Source organism: Siphateles boraxobius, unplaced genomic scaffold (genome assembly GCF_051911475.1).
Source record: "Siphateles boraxobius isolate OS27281-9 unplaced genomic scaffold, OSU_SipBor_1 25, whole genome shotgun sequence".
NCBI lineage: Eukaryota > Metazoa > Chordata > Actinopteri > Cypriniformes > Leuciscidae > Siphateles > Siphateles boraxobius.
The window spans coordinates 15,097,175-15,116,972 of NW_027508866.1; the positions used below are offsets into that span (position 1 = coordinate 15,097,175).

Here is a 19,798-nt window from a genome sequence, read left to right on the forward strand (position 1 = left end):
AGACTGTTGTCAAAACACAGTCTTCATCAGATGATTAAAGGTCCAACAAGGATCACACAAGTGAGTAAAATGGATAGTCACTAACAGATCACAGAGAATTATCAGAAATTATAATTTATTAACAGGGCTTTCTGATCACAATATGAACATGGTTGTATGGAAACTTACTAAACAACGTTTACCCAAATTTATGAACGAAAGTAAACCAGGAAACTTGGGTATACCAAAAAATAAGTTGACACAAGTTAAAAATGATTTAGATCATTTAGACTGGAATAATGTCTTACAATCGAATGATTTAGAAAATTGTTGTAACTCTTTGATGAAAAACCTCACAAATCTGATTGAGAAATATAGTAAGACATTCAAAGGTATGCAACGAAAACTCTCCTTACCATGGCTGAACAATGACATTCGTCAGCTAATGAAAAAAAGAGACTGCATTGAAAAAAAGAGACTATGCATTGAAAATATCGCTGCTCTCCAAAACAAATATCGATTTCCTAAACTTTAAAGGATTGAGAAATGAAGTAGTCAGAGAATTGCGTAAAGCAAAGACAGCTTATTTTATGCAATTGATTGAGGAATCGGAAGGAAATAGTGCATCCCTTTGGAAGCACCTCAATAGCCTTACTAAATTTAAGCCCAGTCAACAAAAAACAATAGCTGAGTTGGAAGTGAATGGAGTTAGCAGCACTAACAATTCAGCTATTGCAAATTAATTCAATAAATTCTTTATTCAGTCTGTGGAGGAGCTCGCTGAGACTTTTGAACCAGCAACCCTCTCACAGACTACAGAGTTTGATCAATCAGATCTTTTTCACATTAAAGAGGTTAGTCAGGAAAAAGTACATACAATTATTAATAAATTAAATAAATCTAAGGCAAAGGATGTATTTGGGTTGGATACTGCCTTTATTACAACTTACTGCTCTGCCTTGATTAAACCTGTAACCCACCTTGTAAATCTTTCCATCAGAGTGGGCAAATTCCCACAAAGTTGGAAACAAGCTATCATTACACAGATTTTCAAGGTTGGTGCAAAGAACCAAGCAAGCAACTATAGGCCAATCTCAATACTGCCGGCTTTATCCAAAATTTTAGAGAAAATTATCATAGAACAGTTAGTAGAACATCTTGAAGGTAATAAACTTATCAACTCCAAGCAGTTTGGATTTAGAGCAGGGTATTCTACAGAAATGGCTAATTGTTATCTTACCGAGAACATTAACAGTAAGCTGGACAAGGGTAATGTTGTGGGAGCTGTGTTTATAGACCTAAAAAAGGCCTTTGACGCCGTGAACCACAACATACTCTTGAATAAACTTACCACCTTCAACTTCTCTGAACATGCCATCGCGGCTGGTTTGCTTCATATCTGGAGCATAGAGAGCAACGTGTTAAAATAAACACCGAACTCTCAACATCATTACAATCCACAATGGGTATTCCACAGGGCTCCATTTTGGGGCCTCTGCTCTTTAGTCTATATATAAACGACTTAACTACATGCTGTCAGTTAGCCAACTGCCAAATGTATGCTGACTATACAGTAATTTATGCATCAGCTAGGACACCAACTATAGTAGGAGAGACCCTGACCAAAGAAATGGAGGGTATATCCCAATGGCTTAAAGAAAATCATCTGACGCTTAACATCAAAAAGACCGTATCTATGTGCTTCTCAATTAGAGGAAAAGCTAAATGTACTATTAAAATACATCAAGAAGCAATAGAGGCAGTTCAGGAATCTAGATTTTTAGGTATTATTCTGGATTCACAACTCAAATTCAATATACACATTAATAAACTCTGTAAGACTGTCCGGACAAACTTAAACTGTTTTAGAATGATTAGGCATCATATACCTGTCAAGGCAGCTTTGCTGTTTTTTCATGCTATGATACTCTCTCATTTATCTTATTGTGTTACTATATGGGGCCAAGCCTCCCAGACAACAGTCAAACCCATCATATAATTATACAAACAAGCACTGAAAATTATGGATCAGAAACCAAATATGTGGCATCACTGTTTAATTGTACAGAAATACAAGCTTTTAGATTTTGATAGTTTTATTAAGTTTTCTTTTCTTAAGCTGATTTTTAAATGCACAAATAATCTAGCTCCAGCCATACTCTGTCCTTTTTGTGACAAAAAATAAACACAAGGAGAGTTGCCAATAGGAGAGCAGCGGGTGGCAACTGCATATCAGAGGGGCGCAAAACCACTTTTGGCCAGTCAAGTTTTTCAGTGATAGGGACCCATTTTTGGAATGATTTACCAACAGAAATAAAAACAGAATCTGACCTGAAAACATTTAATAGAAAGGTGAAACACTGGCTGAAAGAAAATCAAATATGTGGACATCTGTGCTGGATGTGATGTGTTGTTTTGTGTAATGTGGTCGGGATTGTGTAAAATGTCAATGTTAGTGTTTAAAATGTGACATATGTTTTTAGAAAGGCCTGACCAGGGACTGGGGTTGCAAATTAGCCTATTGGCTAGAAACCTTTTATGCAATACATTTACACATTTTGTTATGGCTTTGCCTATGATAATTATGTATGTAATAATGTGCGCTGCATTTTCCCTGAGAAATAAACTAATAAATAAAAATAAATAAAAAAGCTTATCGTTTCTAAAAAAATTATAATTTTGCAAGTCAAGCAGTGATTGCAATACACAAGCAAGATCCAATGTCTTACCTTCTCTGAGTTAGGAAGAGTTTGTGTGCGCGTAAAAGTGTCTTCTCCACTATTAATGCTGATCAACTCCGCGTCTGCTGGTGGAAACGGCGAGGGGAAAACGACTACATCACTCTTTATTGTGTCTGAACTAAAACACACGTCATACTGTTGAGTAGATTTAGAGAAGGACCAGCTTCCGTCTGGATGGGTGTTGATCACTGGAGCGCTGTACCTGCTGAAACTGCCGTCTGTCCTGTAGCATTTAGCTGCTATCAAACCGACGAGACTCAGTAAAAAGATGACTGATACTGAGACGATAGCGATGAGCAGATACACATTCAGATCTGAAAAACTCTCCTCTTTAACAGGAACTTCTCTAAATGATGTCTTTATGTCATCCAGACTCTCAACAACCACAACATCCATGGACATAGTCGCTGAGAGTGATGGCTCTCCATTATCTGACACTGTAATAATAAGTGGGTGAGTTTTTAAGTCACTGTCACTCATTCGTCTCTTAGTCTTTATTTCTCCAGTGCTGCTTCCAATGCGGAAGAGATTCGTTCCTTTGGGTTCACTTATATGATAAGACAGAAGAGCGTTATATCCAGAGTCAGCATCAACAGCTCTGATCTTGGCTACAAAGTATCCCGCTTCAGCAGAGTAGGGAATGTTCTCAGTATTAACTGATCCAGGATCAGAATAAGGCGGTAAAATAACTGGACTGTTGTCATTCTCATCCAGAATAAACACATTTACAGTCACATTACTGCTCAGAGGAGGAACACCAGAGTCTGTTGCCATCACTTCAAACTGAAATCTTTTTGTTTCTTCGTGATTAAATGATTTTAAACTGAATATTTCTCCACTCAAAGAGTTTATATTGATCAGTGTTGTTACAGGAACACTGGAGCTGGAACTGTCTAACAGTGAATATGAAAGTTCTGCGTTCTCACCAGTGTCTGAATCATCAGCTGACACTTTTGTCACGAGACCTCCAGCTTGACCATTCTCACTTAGAAAAGCGTTAATAACGGTTGCTGGGAAATGTGGGGCTTTGTCATTAACATCAGAGATATGTACAGTTATAACAGTGCTGCTGGAAAGAGCCGGAGTTCCTTCATCTGAAGCTGTAATTGTGATGTTATACTGAGAAACACTCTCTCTGTCCAGAGCTCCGTCCACCACTAGAGAATAATGATTGTTATATGACGTCTCCAGTTTGAAAGGAAACGAGCCTTTCAGCGCACAGTGAACAATGCCATTTTTACCTCCATCTTTATCAGACACTGTGACTAAAGCAACAGCAGTTCCTGACTTTGTGTCTTCTTTCACAGTTTTCAGAAGTGGAGTCACTGTTATCTCTGGTGCATTATCATTTTCATCCATAACTTCTATTAAAACTTTACATTGTGTGCTCTTTGGTGGACTGCCTTTATCTCTTGCTTGAACTCGTAACTCGATAGCAGGATTCTCCTCGTAATCAATTCGCCCTTTTACAACAATATCTCCTGTCTCGGGGATAATGGAAAACAGGTCTTGCTTTTTTCCATGGCCAACAAATGAGTACATAATTTCACGATTTATTCCTTCATCCAAATCAGTTGCAAAGACAGAGATAACTTTAGTTTCAGCACCAACATTTTCTTTTACTTTGACCTTGTAAAGAGGTTGACTGAACACTGGGTTATTATCATTAACATCCATGACGTTTATAATAATATGTAAAGTCCCTGATTTAGGTGGTTTTCCTCCATCTGTCCCGGTGAGAACTAATTTAATAGTCGCTTGCTTCTCTCGATCTAAAGCCTTGTTCAGCACTAACTCTGCAGACACACTCTGGTCTTCACTCTGTGTATCGAGACTGAAATGTTCATTCGGACTCAGTTTGTACTCTTTCAGAGAATTACTGCCAACATCAGAGTCCTCGGACACAGGGAGAGGAAATCTCTCGCCAGGGCTTGCGTTTTCACTAATATTCACGGTAAATACTTTAACAGGAAAATGTGGCGCATTGTCGTTTATATCCAAGATCTTAATCTCCACCCTGTAAAGATGATGAGGATTTTCAGCGAGGGCCTCTATATTCAAAGAGCATTTCTGTTTCGACATACATATCTCCTCACGGTCAATCCTTTCATTAACAAACAGCACGCCAGTTTTCAGATTTACGTCAAAATACTTCTTATTTGATCCAGTCACGATCTCAAACATGCGAGATTCCAGATCGTGAACATTTATGTTCAGGTCTTTCGCTATATTGCCAACAACTGTTCCCTTATTTACCTCTTCCGGTACGGAATAGACGATCTGGGCAAACGCAGAATCCAGCAAAGAAAAGAAAATTATAAATCCACAATCGAAATATCCCGTAAATGCCATAATGGTGATTCTCAGCTGGCGTAATGAAAGTGAAAACAAAAAATAAACGCACGAGAATGTAATATTTCTTCTTTGCATTCAGACAACACGAGACGGAACAGAAACCATCATCATGTCTCAACGACAGATACACTATAACACCAAGATTCCGAGAGGGAGGCTTCAGAATAAATCCTGTAAACCTTTAACTCACGGTCTGCAGTGACACCGTGTGCTGAAACTATGCCATAACAGGAATAATACATAACCAACACAGCTGAAGGAACAACCAAATGCTTGGAGACAAAAACACAGATAGTGATTTTCAAAGTCATTCAACAATAAAAAGCACCGCAAAATATATATAAGTGACAGATTACTTATTATATGATTCACTTGTTAATGCTGTTAATTAGCTAATAAGACTGCAAGCAAATTGGGTAAAAAAAAAGTCCAAAGGGGGAAAATAGAAGCTGGCAAAAAATATTCTCCACGAGGCAGGTTATGACAGAACACTGCTATGCAACAAACATAATGAACCTCTTGGGGAGCTGCACAGAGAAATAGTGAAGAGCTCAAAGAAGTTACTTATGACAAATAAAATGGTTGGAATGCTGAGATGACCAATCGGCATTTAGGATCGGAATTATTATTATAATTATTTCGTTTCTTTTTCGCATTTTAATTTCACATTTCCTGTATGTCTGTATAACTCTGTTATTTGCTTGACATTGCTTTTCTATTTTGTAAACTATATCGATTATTACATTATTTATTAAAATATACTCTAATTGTTTTGATAGGCTACTTGAAAACGAAAAAAATAAATAAATCCGCATGCAGGATAAGATTATTCATAGTTTGTGTTGTTAAAACTGCAGATTAAAGGTATTCATAATTTATCACAACAACTTTAAAATCAAGTGAAAACCACGTTGTGAAAACCAAACCAACATTTGTTACAACCATAAGAAATAATTGCAAACAGCTGAGAACAATAGTTAAGATGTAAATATTTGAACACTAATTTTCATTGATCATCTTACCTTTCCAGTGGTAGGAAGAGTTTGTGTGCGCGTAAAAGTGTCTTCTCCACTATTAATGCTGATCAGCTCCGCGTCTGCTGGTGGAAACGGCGAGGGGAAAACGACTACATCACTCTTTATTGTGTCTGAACTAAAACACACGTCATACTGTTGAGTAGATTTAGAGAAGGACCAGCTTCCGTCTGGATGGGTGCTGATCACTGGAGCGCTGTACCTGCTGAAACTGCCGTCTGTCCTGTAGCATTTAGCTGCTATCAAACCCACGAGACTCAGTAAAAAGATGACTGATACTGAGACGATAGCGATGAGCAGATACACATTCAGATTTGAAAAACTCTCCTCTTTAACAGGAACTTCTCTGAATGATGTATTTATGTCATCCAGACTCTCAACAACCACAACATCCATGGACATAGTCGCTGAGAGTGATGGCTCTCCATTATCAGACACTGTAATAATAAGTGGGTGAGTTTTTAAGTCATTGTCACTCATTCGTCTCTTAGTCTTTATTTGTCCAGTGCTGCTTCCAATGCGGAAGAGATTCGTTCCTTTAGGTTCACTTAAATGATAAGACAGAAGAGCGTTATATCCAGAGTCAGCATCAACAGCTCTGATCTTGGCTACAAAGTATCCCGCTTCAGCAGAGTAGGGAATGTTCTCAGTATTAACTGATCCAGGATCAGAATAAGGCGGTAAAATAACTGGACTGTTGTCATTCTCATCCAGAATAAACACATTTACAGTCATATTACTGCTCAGAGGAGGAACACCAGAGTCTGTTGCCATCACTTCAAACTGAAATCTTTTTGTTTCTTCGTGATTAAATGATTGTAAACTGAATATTTCTCCACTCAAAGAGTTTATATTGATCAGTGTTGTTACAGGAACACTGGAGCTGGAACTGTCTAACAGTGAATATGAAAGTTCTGCGTTCTCACCAGTGTCTGAATCATCAGCTGTCACTTTTGTCACGAGACCTCCAGCTTGACCATTCTCACTTAGAAAAGCGTTAATAACGGGTGCTGGGAAATGTGGGGCATTGTCATTAACATCAGAGATATGTACAGTTATAACAGTGCTGCTGGAAAGAGCCGGAGTTCCTTCATCTGAAGCTGTAATTGTGATGTTATACTGAGAAACACTCTCTCTGTCCAGAGCTCCGTCCACCACTAGAGAATAATGATTGTTATATGACGTCTCCAGTTTGAAAGGAAACGAGCCTTTCAGCGCACAGTGAACAATGCCATTTTTACCTCCATCTTTATCAGACACTGTGACTAAAGCAACAGCAGTTCCCGGTTTTGCGTCCTCTTTCACACTTTCCAACAGAGGAGTCGTAACTATCTCTGGCACATTGTCATTCTCATCCACAACTTCTATTAAAACTTTACAGTGTGCACTTTTTGGAGGGCTGCCTTTATCTCTCGCTTGAACACGGAGTTCAATTGCAGAATCTTCTTCGTAATCAATGTGTCCTTGAACAACAATTTCCCCAGAATTTGAATTAATGCTAAACAGTTTAATTTCATCGTTATTTCCATGAAATGAATATTGAATTTCACTATTGATGCCCTCATCCATATCACTTGCAGAAACAGAAATTATTTTGGTTCCAATTGGTGTGTTTTCTTTTATTTTAACTATGTATAAAAGTTTACTGAAAATAGGCTGATTATCGTTTATATCCATGACGTCAACAACAATACTCAAGGTTCCAGATTTGGGAGGTTTTCCTCCGTCAACAGCGGTTAATATTAAGTGAATAACGGCTTGTTTCTCTCGATCTAAAGCTTTCTGTAGTACTAACTCAGCAGAAATACTCTTTTGCCCGCTATGAACATCTAAGGAAAAATATTCATTTGAACTGAGTTTGTAATCTTTCAGAGAATTACTGCCGACATCTGAATCTTTTGCAATCGGAAGAGGAAATCTTTCCCCCTCATTTGTAAACTCTGTAACATTGACAACATTCATGCTGTCAGGAAAAAACGGAGTATTGTCGTTTACATCCATAATCATAATTTCAAGCCGATAAAGTCTGTGCGGATTCTGAGCAAGAGCCTCTAAATTCAATGTACATTTCTGATTAGAGCCACACAACTCTTCACGATCAATCCTGTCTTTCACAAACAGCGACCCCGTTTTCACATTAACATCAAAATACTTTGCATTTGATCCAGGCATAATCTGAAACATGCGTGATTCTAGTTCCTGAGCGCTGATCTTGAGGTCTTTTGCAATATTCCCGATCACGGTTCCTTTATTCACCTCCTCGGAGACGGAATAGACAATCTGGCCAAGCGAAGATTTCCAAAAACACAGAAATAAAACGATCCAAAAGCCATAATATCCTGTGAAATCCATGATTGTGCAAGAAAATGTCCAGCGATTTAAAGCAATTAAAGCAACTAAACAGACCTGTCTCGATACAATCCGAAATCACGACGCAGAGGCTACTATAAGCCTTGGTTATTTGCACCCTTTCAATGCTTATTCTGTTCTTGTAAAGGAGGAGCTCAGATGACTCTCAAAGTCATGGTCTGCAGTGCCACCACGTGTTGTAACAGTGATGAAACAATGAGATATTACTTAATAGATTATCTTATAAAAACAAAGAGTGAACTAAACTCCAATTTAAACCTTCATATCTACGCAATCATTTCGAAATAGAAAGGAAATGTTGTGTTGTGTATTCAGGTAAATACCAATATATTGAGAAGGAATATACGTAATTACCACTGTCCGTGGTACTGAAGTTACTTTGCTCTTTTAACACAGTTAAACCTTAAAAAATTGTTTTACCAACAGCAGTTTGTATGATCAGGTCATTATTCCAGTTCAGTATTTACAAAGCCACAAGATAATTAACTAAATTGCAAACCTAAAATGTATCATCTTAACAACAAGTGAGAGATTTAATATATTTCTAATTCGTCAAATGAGTCCATTATACGAATTATCTTAGGATGCGCGTGAAAAAAAATAGAAAATTAAATTAATAAGATATTTATTTTTATGTATTCCCATAGACATCTAAACTGGAAAATAAACTGTAATGAGAGTTTATAAAATTAAAGCACTCAACTTAATCGTTTCTACAAATATAATTTTGCAAGTCAAGCAGTGATTGCAATACACAAGCAAGATGCAATGTCTTACCTTCTCAGAGTTAGGAAGAGTTTGTGTGCGCGTAAAAGTGTCTTCTCCACTATTAATGCTGATCAGCTCCGCGTCTGCTGGTGGAAACGGCGAGGGGAAAACGACTACATCACTCTTTATTGTGTCTGAACTAAAACACACGTCATACTGTTGAGTAGATTTAGAGAAGGACCAGCTTCCGTCTGGATGGGTGCTGATCACTGGAGCGCTGTACCTGCTGAAACTGCCGTCTGTCCTGTAGCATTTAGCTGCTATCAAACCCACGAGACTCAGTAAAAAGATGACTGATACTGAGACGATAGCGATGAGCAGATACACATTCAGATCTGAAAAACTCTCCTCTTTTACAGGAACTTCTCTAAATGATGTCTTTATGTCATCCAGACTCTCAACAACCACAACATCCATGGACATAGTCACTGAGAGTGATGGCTCTCCATTATCAGACATTGTAATAATAAGTGGGTGAGTTTTTAAGTCATTGTCACTCATTCGTCTCTTAGTCTTTATTTCTCCAGTGCTGCTTCCAATGCGGAAGAGATTCGTTCCTTTGGGTTCACTTAATTGAAAAGACAGAAGAGCGTTATATCCAGAGTCAGCATCAACAGCTCTGATCTTGGCTACAAAGTATCCCGCTTCAGCAGAGTAGGGAATGTTCTCAGTATTAACTGATCCAGGGTCAGAATAAGGCGGTAAAATAACTGGACTGTTGTCATTCTCATCAGTTATAAAAACATTTACTGTCAAGCTGCTGCTTAGTGATGGAAGACCTGAATCTGTCGCCTGAATTTCAAACTGAAATGATTTAAGGTCTTCGTAGTTAAATGATTGTTTACTATATAAGTCTCCACTCTCACTATTTATGTCAATCATAGAGAGCAATGGAATCCCAGTTTTGTCTCTGCTAATTAAAGTATAGGAAATATGAGCGTTCGTGTTGATATCTGGATCCTGCGCGGTCACTGTCGCTATAATGGCACCTGCTGGGCTGTTTTCCTTTAGAAACACGTTCATCACAGCTTCTGGGAAGCGTGGCGCATTGTCATTCACATCAGATATATGAACTGTGATAACACTGGTACTAGACAGTGAAGGGGTCCCTTCATCTGAAGCTATTATTGTTATATTAAAATTTGCATTTTCTTCTCTGTCCAGTGCTCCATCTACAACTAAAGAGTAGTAGTTTTTATAAGAGGACTCGAACTTAAACGGCACCTGACCTACAATACGGCAGTGCACTATTCCATTTTTACCTCCGTCTTTATCAGATATTGTAATAAGAGCCACAGCTGTTCCGACTTTTGTGTCCTCTTTAATAGTACTGGCCAAAGAAGTCACCATCAGCTCGGGCGGATTGTCATTCACATCAACTACTTCAACTAAAACCTTACACTGTGAACTCTTAGGAGGCCGGCCTTTATCTTTAGCCTCCACCCTCAACTCAACAGCAGCATTTTCTTCATAATCAATATTACCTTTAACTGTTATAACTCCGCTATCTGGATCAATTGAAAACAGATCTGACGCTTTGATACTGCCTTGCTTGACAATAGAAAATGTTATATCACTATTTATTCCCTCATCTAAATCAGAGGCGGAAAGGGAGATGATTTGGGACTCCAGAGCAATATTTTCGTTCACTTTCACTTTGTAAAGAGATTTGCTAAAAACTGGGGAGTTGTCGTTAAAATCCAAAACATTGACCATTATCTCTAATGTTCCAGACATTGCAGGTTTCCCTCCATCAATAGCAGTTAGTGTTAGATGAACGACAGGCTGTTTTTCTCGATCTAAAGCTTTAATCAGCACCAGTTCGACAGTAACACTCTGTTCTACTTTCTGCATATCCAGAGAAAAGTGTTCGTTGGGACTAAGCTTGTAGGATTTAACGTCATAGTTGCCTGAATCCGGATCTTCAGCCAAAGGAAGAGAAAATTTCTCTCCAAGAGAGGAGACTTCTGTTATGTTCAGTACCTGACTGCTAATCGGAAACGATGGCGCGTTATCGTTTATGTCAATTATATTTATTTCTATTCTATATAGACTGAGTGGATTATGAGCCATCGCTTCTAAAAGCTTCGTGCATTTCTCATCAGCAGAGCAAAGCGATTCTCGATCAATTCGATTATTCACATACAGAGTGCCAGTCTTTAAATTCACCCCGAAATACCTTTTGTTGGTTCCATATACAATCTGAAACATACGAGGTTCCAGTTCCAGCACACTGATGTGAAGATCTTTTGATAAATTGCCGACAACGGTTCCCACATTCACTTCCTCTGAGACGGAATAGGCAATCTGACCGCAGGATAAAGTCCAACAATATGACAGCAGAATAGCAGTCCATAAGGATCCAACATATTGATTCATCTCTGCTCAAAACCAACAATTCAAAATCTAAAAGAAACAAACAAATATTTAATCAAAGCAAATGAGACCAGCTGAATTGTGGTTCACTACACAACCGCAGACGACACTGCTGATATGAGATGGTCTATGGTGCTTTGGAAGGAGGAGATATACAAATACGCGAGTATTTGTGGTGTTCTAAATTTGTACGGTTAACAGCGACTCCAGGTGGTTTCTAATAGAATCACAGTGCAATATTAAAGTTTCTCCAGGAATAACTTCAAATTTAAGGAAATACAAGCTCTGTAATGTGTGATTTAGATTTTTAAAACTCATTTCCACGACAAAATACAACAGAGAGGAAATGAAGGGTTTGAGGGATTATATTATCATAAATATCAGATAAACTGTTTAAACACATTCCACAATGAATAGGTACACGTCAATTCCACAATTAATAACCATCACATAATTTAGTGTTGCAAAAAATAAATTTACATTTGTAAAGAGGAAAGACTTTAACTTAATAGATTCGTCTTTAAATTATTAACAATACAAACTGTGATGACAAAAAAATGCCAGTTATAAAAGGGATGTTATACACCATAAGCGCAATTGTCGCTGTCCAGTTCTGAAATTCTGCTTAAGGAAATCTTATACTCAGAAAAAATCAAACACGAAATAATAATAATAATAGTAATCAGCATCACCATCACTTTGAATCGGTTTTTGCATAGGTTTTGTGAATAAGTCCTAAATTTAGGTTGCAAACTAAATATACAATTTAATAAAAGCTCACATTAAAATTTAGCTTGACCTCTTGAGGTTAACGGTCTATATTTTTCAGAATATTTTTCTATTTGCTAAAATAGAAAAAAAAACTTAATGTTTAATGAAAGTTAAATGCGCTTTTTTGTACATTATAATGGAAAATGAAAATAATTATAAAACAATCCTCCATCATTGTTGGCAAAATGTTAGCACATGATAATATTTTAATACATTTACATTTAGCTGACGCTTTTATCCAAAGCGACTTAGGTCGCACGCCTCTGGAGCAATTAGGGGTTAAGTGTCTTGCTCAGGGACACATTGGTGTCTCTCAGTGGATTCGATCCCGGGTCTCTCACACCAAAGGCATGTGTCTAATCCACTGCGCCATCACCACCCACTAATATGCAGTAGCAAAATGCAACCTGGTTTCTCAGGATTAAACAAGTGCCTCTGAATGTTGAGATGTCTTCAAAGGTGATAAAAAGTCAGCAATGAGCTTTTACCACAAATAGGTAGAGATAAAGCTGTATTTTTCTTTGCCATAGAAGAAAGTGTAGCCTATGTGTGCGCATATTATTATTTTTTTCTACCATTTGATCAACAATAACATAAAATACATAGTTTAATGGATTGGTAATTAATGGTAATTAAAATCCCAGAACAAATGTAATGAGAACTAAACAATTTCTTCACGCTTGAAAAAATCGTTTCAAATAAATCATATTACGTAAGGAGAAATCACCAGTGTCTTACCTTCTCTGAGTTAGTAAAAGTGTCTTCTCCACTATTAATGCTGATCAACTCCGCGTCTGCTGGTGGAAACGTCGAGGGGAAAACGACTACATCACTCTTTATTGTGTCTGAACTAAAACACACGTCATACTGTTGAGTAGATTTAGAGAAGGACCAGCTTCCGTCTGGATGGGTGTTGATCACTGGAGCGCTGTACCTGCTGAAACTGCCGTCTGTCCTGTAGCATTTAGCTGCTATCAAACCCACGAGACTCAGTAAAAAGATGACTGATACTGAGACGATAGCGATGAGCAGATACACATTCAGATTTGAAAAACTCTCCTCTTTAACAGGAACTTCTCTAAATGATGTCTTTATGTCATCCAGACTCTCAACAACCACAACATCCATGGACATAGTCGCTGAGAGTGATGGCTCTCCATTATCAGACACTGTAATAATAAGTGGGTGAGTTTTTAAGTCATTGTCACTCATTCGTCTCTTAGTCTTTATTTGTCCAGTGCTGCTTCCAATGCGGAAGAGATTCGTTCCTTTAGGTTCACTTATATGATAAGACAGAAGAGCGTTATATCCAGAGTCAGCATCAACAGCTCTGATCTTGGCTACAAAGTATCCCGCTTCAGCAGAGTATGGAATGTTCTCAGTATTAACTGATCCAGGATCAGAATAAGGCGGTAAAATAACTGGACTGTTGTCATTCTCATCCAGAATAAACACATTTACAGTCACATTACTGCTCAGAGGAGGAACACCAGAGTCTGTTGCCATCACTTCAAACTGAAATCGTTTTGTTTCTTCGTGATTAAATGATTGTAAACTGAATATTTCTCCACTCAAAGAGTTTATATTGATCAGTGTTGTTACAGGAACACTGGAGCTGGAACTGTCTAACAGTGAATATGAAAGTTCTGCGTTCTCACCAGTGTCTGAATCATCAGCTGTCACTTTTGTCACGAGACCTCCAGCTTGACCATTCTCACTTAGAAAAGCGTTAATAACGGTTGCTGGGAAATGTGGAGCATTGTCATTAACATCGGAGATATGTACAGTTATAACAGTGTTGCTGGAAAGAGCCGGAGTTCCTTCATCTGAAGCTGTAATTGTGATGTTATACTGAGAAACACTCTCTCTGTCCAGAGCTCCGTCCACCACTAGAGAATAATGATTGTTATATGACGTCTCCAGTTTGAAAGGAAACGAGCCTTTCAGCGCACAGTGAACAATGCCATTTTTACCTCCATCTTTATCAGACACTGTGACTAAAGCAACAGCAGTTCCTGACTTTGTGTCTTCTTTCACACTTTCCAACAGAGGAGTCGTAACTATATGTGGCACATTGTCATTCTCATCCACAACTTCTATTAAAACTTTACAGTGTGCACTTTTTGGAGGGCTGCCTTTATCTCTCGCCTGAACACGGAGTTCAATTGCAGGCTGTTCTTCGTAATCAATGTGTCCTTGAACAACAATTTCCCCAGAATTAGTATTAATGCTAAACAGTTTCATTTCATCGATATTTCCATGTCCAATAAATGAGAATTGAATTTCACTATTGATGTCCTCATCCAAATCACTGGCAGAAACAGAAATTATTTTGGTTCCAATTGGTGTGTTTTCCTTTACTTTAACTTTGTATAAAGGTTTACTGAAAATAGGCTTATTATCGTTTATATCCATGACGTCAACAACAATACTCAAGGTTCCAGATTTTGGAGGTTTTCCTCCGTCAACAGCGGTTAATATTAAGTGAATAACGGCTTGTTTCTCTCGATCTAAAGCTTTCTGTAGTACTAACTCAGCAGAAATACTCTGTTGCCCGCTATGAACATCTAAAGTAAAATATTCATTTGAACTGAGTTTGTAATCTTTCAGAGAATTACTGCCGACATCTGAATCCTTTGCAATTGGAAGAGGAAATCTGTCCCCCTCGTTTGCATTCTCTGTAACATTGACAACGTACATGCTGGCAGAAAAAAACGGACTATTGTCGTTCACATCCACAATTATAATTTCAAGCCGATAAAGTCTGTGCGGATTCTGAGCAAGAGCCTCTAAATTCAATGTACATTTCTGATTAGAGCCACACAACTCTTCACGATCAATCCTGTCTTTCACAAACAGCGACCCCGTTTTCACATTAACATCAAAATACTTTGCATTTGATCCAGGCATAATCTGAAACATGCGTGATTCTAGTTCCTGAGCGCTGATCTTGAGGTCTTTTGCAATATTCCCGATCACGGTTCCTTTATTCACCTCCTCGGAGACGGAATAGACAATCTGGCCAAGCGAAGATTTCCATAAACACAGAAATAAAACGTTCCAAAAGCCATAATATTCTGTGAAATCCATGATTGTGCAGTCAATGTCCTGCGATTTATTTAATTTAAAAGCGATTAAAACCACTAAACAGACCTCTCTCGATATAATCCAAAATCACGGCGGGGGCGCAAAAGCTACTATAAGCCTTAGCCTTGGTTATTTGCACCCTTTTAATGAAATATTCTGTTCCTGTAAAGGAGGAGCTCAGATGACTCTCAAAGTCATGGTCTGCAGTGCCACCACGTGTTGTAACAGTGACAAAACAATGGAATGTTACTCTATAAAACAAGTGAACTAAACGTATCACCATCTTTACAAAGCCAACCTTGATATCTACACAGTCTTTACAAAAACAGAAAAAATGTTGTGTTTTGTGTATTACAACAAATATGTATGAGAATAAACAACGCCATTACCGCTGTCCGTGGTACTGAAGTGACTTTGCTCTAATACAACATTAGGCTACAGTGCGACAATAATGCAAGCTAACAAAGAAAGAAGAAATGCTGTACAAGCAAATCAAACGATGAAATTCCAAAGCTGCACATCAATATATGAACAAAAAGTCACGAGATGCAGAAATAACTTAAAATAAAATGTATCATCCTGTCAAAAAGTGAAAAATCTACTTTTATTTTTTAACACTTAGAAGAATATACTTTTATTTCATAATATTTTATAAACATATAAACTAAAGAAACTGTAAAACTGTAGAAAATGAGAAAAATAAGTTACTTAAACGTTGCTTAACATGACCATGTTGCACCACTAGATGACACTCAAGTTTCCTAGTTGTAGTAAATTGTGAAGTAAGAGGAGGCATGATGAGTAGCGAGAATGCTGAGCATGTGTCTGCATGTTACAATGCTGGCTCTGACCATTTATTAAAGTTTCCTAAATTAAAAATTATTTTTGTGTTTCTTGTCTACATACGACACAACACTATCAAACCGATAAGACTCAATAAAATATGACGAGACAATAAAGATAAGCAGATACAGATTCAGATCAGAAAAAAACCTTTAGATCTCCACCCCACATTAGAAGTTCCAGTCTCTTTACCAGATCCTGTCAGAAGACAACCAGTTAACACAACTGTATTTTTTGGGGTACCCAAACAGTGTTTTATCAGCCTGAGAGGTTGACAGATGAAGCTAAATAAGACATAGATTGATTAAATGCAAGCTAACTTTTATGATCATTACCAAAACATGCTTTGAAAAGCTTGGCGATCAGGCCATACTCTTCCCATTCTACAAGTCATTTAGAAGAACATGTCCCTTCTGTCATAGCATGTACCAGCATTGTTTAGGGGGAAGGTCTATCAGACTGTTGTTATATCTGGAGTAAGTTGCTGAAACTGCAACTGTTAAAATTGGTTCAAGTTATTCCAAAATGTATCACTTGCAGTTTCTCATTTGGATGAAAAAAGAGTATAGCTGTTATGTCTTGTCATGTTGTGTCTGGTTCTTGTTACTCTGTCCCCCTCTGCTGGTCATCATAGGTTACTTTCTCTTTCTCTGCTCTCCCAGCTGTTCCTTATCTCCTCTAACTACCTCGTTCACTCTCTTCCCACCTGTTCCCTTTCTCCTCTGATTAGGTCTCTATTTCCCTCTCTGTTCTTGCTGCGTTCTTTGTCAGATTCTCATTTGAGTTTCTCATGCTAGAAGCAAACTTCTGTCTCGCTCATTTCTACATTGTCCAGCCCAGTCCTGTCCTGTCCTGTCCTGTCCTGTTGGCATCCGCCTGGCAAGTGCAATCTGTTCTCAGCTAATCATCTTATTATTTACTCTGTCTAGTTCATCTGATGCTACGAGAGACCTGGTAGTCACAGTCTATCTTCGACCCGCGACCTCTCTGAGAGACCTGCAGCCTGTCGCCGCTACTCGGCTATTCTCTACTGCTGTCTAAAGCTTTTTGAAGTTACCTGAGAGACTTTTTATGTTCCTGTTATCGCCCTCTCTGCGGGTTGTTTGTTTTCTCCATTATCATTCAAGAAGAAGATCTGTGTACTACCCTGTGTTGTCATTAAAAGATTCTGTTCCTGTTAAGACGCTTTTGGGTCCTCACTTACCTGCATAACAGAAGAATCTGACCACGATGGACCCAGCGACTCCGGATCATTTCCAGTCAGCCGTCGAGATCCAGGGAGCGATGATTGGCAGACACGAGGAAGAATTGTCTGCTGCTCGACATGCAGTTGAGACCCTGGCCGCCCAAGTCTCCGATCTCACAAGACAGATCAATCATCTCCGCCTCGATCCACCGGTCGCTTCCAGGGCTTCCGAATCTCTTGAACCCCGAGTCAATAACCCACCGTGTTACGCGGGTGAGCCCACAGAATGCCGCCCTTTTCTCACTCAATGTGATGTTGTCTTTTCTCTCCAGCCCAACACTTACTCCAAGAACAGAGCTCGTATCGCTTACGTGATATCTCTCCTTACTGGACGGGCTCGAGAGTGGGGAACGGCAATCTGGGAGGCGGAGGCTGAGTGCACTAACCGGTATCAGGACTTTAAGGAGGAAATGATTCGGGTATTTGACCGTTCTGTTTTCGGTGAAGAAGCTTCCCGGGTCTTGTCTTCCCTAACTCAAGGTAATCGATCCATAACAGATTACTCCATAGAATTTCGCACTCTTGCTGCCTCCTGTGACTGGAACGAGCCGGCTTTACTCGCCCGGTTTCTGGAGGGTCTCCGCGTGGATGTTAAAGATGAAGTTCTCTCCCGGGAGGTTCCTTCCAGGGTGGATTCCTTGATTGAACTCGCTATTCGCATCGAGCGACGGTTCGACCTTCGCCGTCGAGGTCGAGGAAAGGAGTTCGCTTTCTCCGCTGCTCCCCTCTCCGCATCACTACCATCTCCCTCCGCCAGTTCGAGTTCTGAGCCCATGCAGCTGGGAGGCGTCCGCATCTCGGCTAAGGAGAAGGAACGGAGAATCACCAACCGCCTCTGTCTCTATTGCGGTTCTGCTGCACATTTTGTTAACTCATGTCCAGTAAAAGCCAGAGCTCATCAGTAAGAGGAGGGCTACTGGTGAGCGCGACTACTCGGGTCTCTCCTTCAAGATCCTGCACTACCTTTTCGGTCCATCTCCGCTGGACCGGCTCGTCTGCCACCTGCAATGAGTTGATAGACTCTGGGGCGGAGGGCTGTTTTATGGACGAGACCTGGGCTCGGGAACATGAGATTCCTCTCCAGGAGTTAGAGGATTCCACGGCCTTATTCGCATTGGACGGTAGTTCTCTCCCCAGGATTCAGCGAGAGACGCTACCTTTAAGCCTCACTGTCTCTGGTAATCATAGCGAGACCATTTCTTTTTCAATTTTTCAGTCACCTTTCTCACCTGTTGTTTTGGGCCATCCCTGGCTAGTTCGTCATAATCCCTCTATTAATTGGTCTAGGAATACTATCCTCTCTTGGAATGTCTCTTGTCATGTGGAATGTTTAATGTCTGCTGTACCTCCTGTTTCTTCTATCTCTTCTTCACAGGAGGAGCCTGGTGATTTGACGGGGGTGCCGGAGGAATATCACGATCTGCGCACGGTGTTCAGTCGGTCCCGGGCCACTTCTCTCCCTCCACACCGTTCGTATGATTGTTGTATAGATCTTCTTCCGGGGACCACTCCACCCCGGGGAAGACTATACTCGCTCTCGGCTCCTAAACGCAAGGCTCTCGAGGATTATTTATCTGTAGCTCTCGATGCCGGTACAATAGTTCCCTCCTCCTCTCCCGCCGGAGCGGGGTTTTTTTTTGTTCAGAAGAAGGACGGTGGCCTGCGCCCCTGCATTGATTATCGGGGGCTGAATGACATAACAGTTAAGAATCGTTATCCGCTCCCTCTTATGTCTTCAGCCTTCGAGATCCTGCAGGGAGCCAGGTTTTTTACTAAGCTGGACCTTCGTAACGCTTACCATCTCGTGCGCATTAGGGAAGGGGACGAGTGGAAGACGGCGTTTAACACTCCGTTAGGTCACTTTGAATACCGGGTTCTTCCTTTCGGTCTCGTAAACGCTCCAGCTGTCTTTCAGGCGTTGATTAATGATGTCCTGAGAGACATGCTGAACATCTTTGTTTTCGTTTACCTTGACGATATATTGATTTTTTCACCGTCACTCCAGATTCATGTTCAGCACGTTCGACGCGTTCTCCAGCGCCTTTTAGAGAATTGTCTTTATGTGAAAGCTGAGAAGTGCACTTTCCATGCCTCCTCCGTCACCTTTCTTGGTTCCGTTATTTCCGCTGAAGGCGTTAGGATGGACCCCGCTAAGGTCCAAGCTGTCATTGATTGGCCCGTTCCTAAGTCACGCGTCGAGCTTCAGCGCTTTCTCGGCTTCGCGAATT

The 19,798-nt window shown here is 39.6% G+C and overlaps 2 protein-coding genes and 2 pseudogenes across 3 annotated transcripts in view; all 4 read right to left on the reverse strand.

Moving 5' to 3' along the window:
• LOC143750051 (protocadherin alpha-C2-like) overlaps window positions 1–5,208 on the reverse strand; it is a 57,985-nt gene extending 52,777 nt beyond the window's left edge. Inside the window, exon 1 of the mRNA XM_077242880.1 lies at window positions 2,709–5,208. Coding sequence (XP_077098995.1) covers window positions 2,709–5,150 — 2,442 coding nt within the window. The 5' untranslated portion in view covers window positions 5,151–5,208. The remainder of the gene's footprint in view (window positions 1–2,708) is intronic.
• An 880-nt stretch (window positions 5,209–6,088) lies between these two features.
• Window positions 6,089–8,461, reverse strand: LOC143750684 (protocadherin alpha-7 pseudogene; annotated as a pseudogene).
• A 152-nt stretch (window positions 8,462–8,613) lies between these two features.
• On the reverse strand, window positions 8,614–11,650 carry LOC143750685 (protocadherin alpha-7-like). The gene is made up of 2 exons (XM_077243875.1): window positions 9,257–11,650; window positions 8,614–8,637 (listed from the first exon to the last, which is right to left on the reverse strand). Exons 1-2 carry the CDS (start codon window positions 11,624–11,626, stop codon window positions 8,614–8,616), a joined length of 2,394 nt encoding a protein of 797 aa, XP_077099990.1. The 5' UTR covers window positions 11,627–11,650.
• Window positions 11,651–13,117: 1,467 nt separating this feature from the next.
• LOC143750686 (protocadherin alpha-3 pseudogene) lies at window positions 13,118–15,484 on the reverse strand (annotated as a pseudogene). The gene has a single exon (XR_013207190.1). The product of XR_013207190.1 is annotated as a protocadherin alpha-3 pseudogene (transcript).
• Between the last annotated feature and the right edge of the window lie 4,314 nt (window positions 15,485–19,798).

Excerpts from the sequence above, each read along its gene's own strand:
- LOC143750685 (XM_077243875.1), bottom strand. The coding sequence starts at position 11,626 with ATGAATCAATATGTTGGATCCTTATGGACTGCTATTCTGCTGTCATAT. Across the intron at positions 8,638-9,256 it reads CTCTTCCTAACTCTGAGAAG|ACCATGACTTTGAGAGTCAT; the intron begins GTAAGACATTGC and ends GTGGCACTGCAG.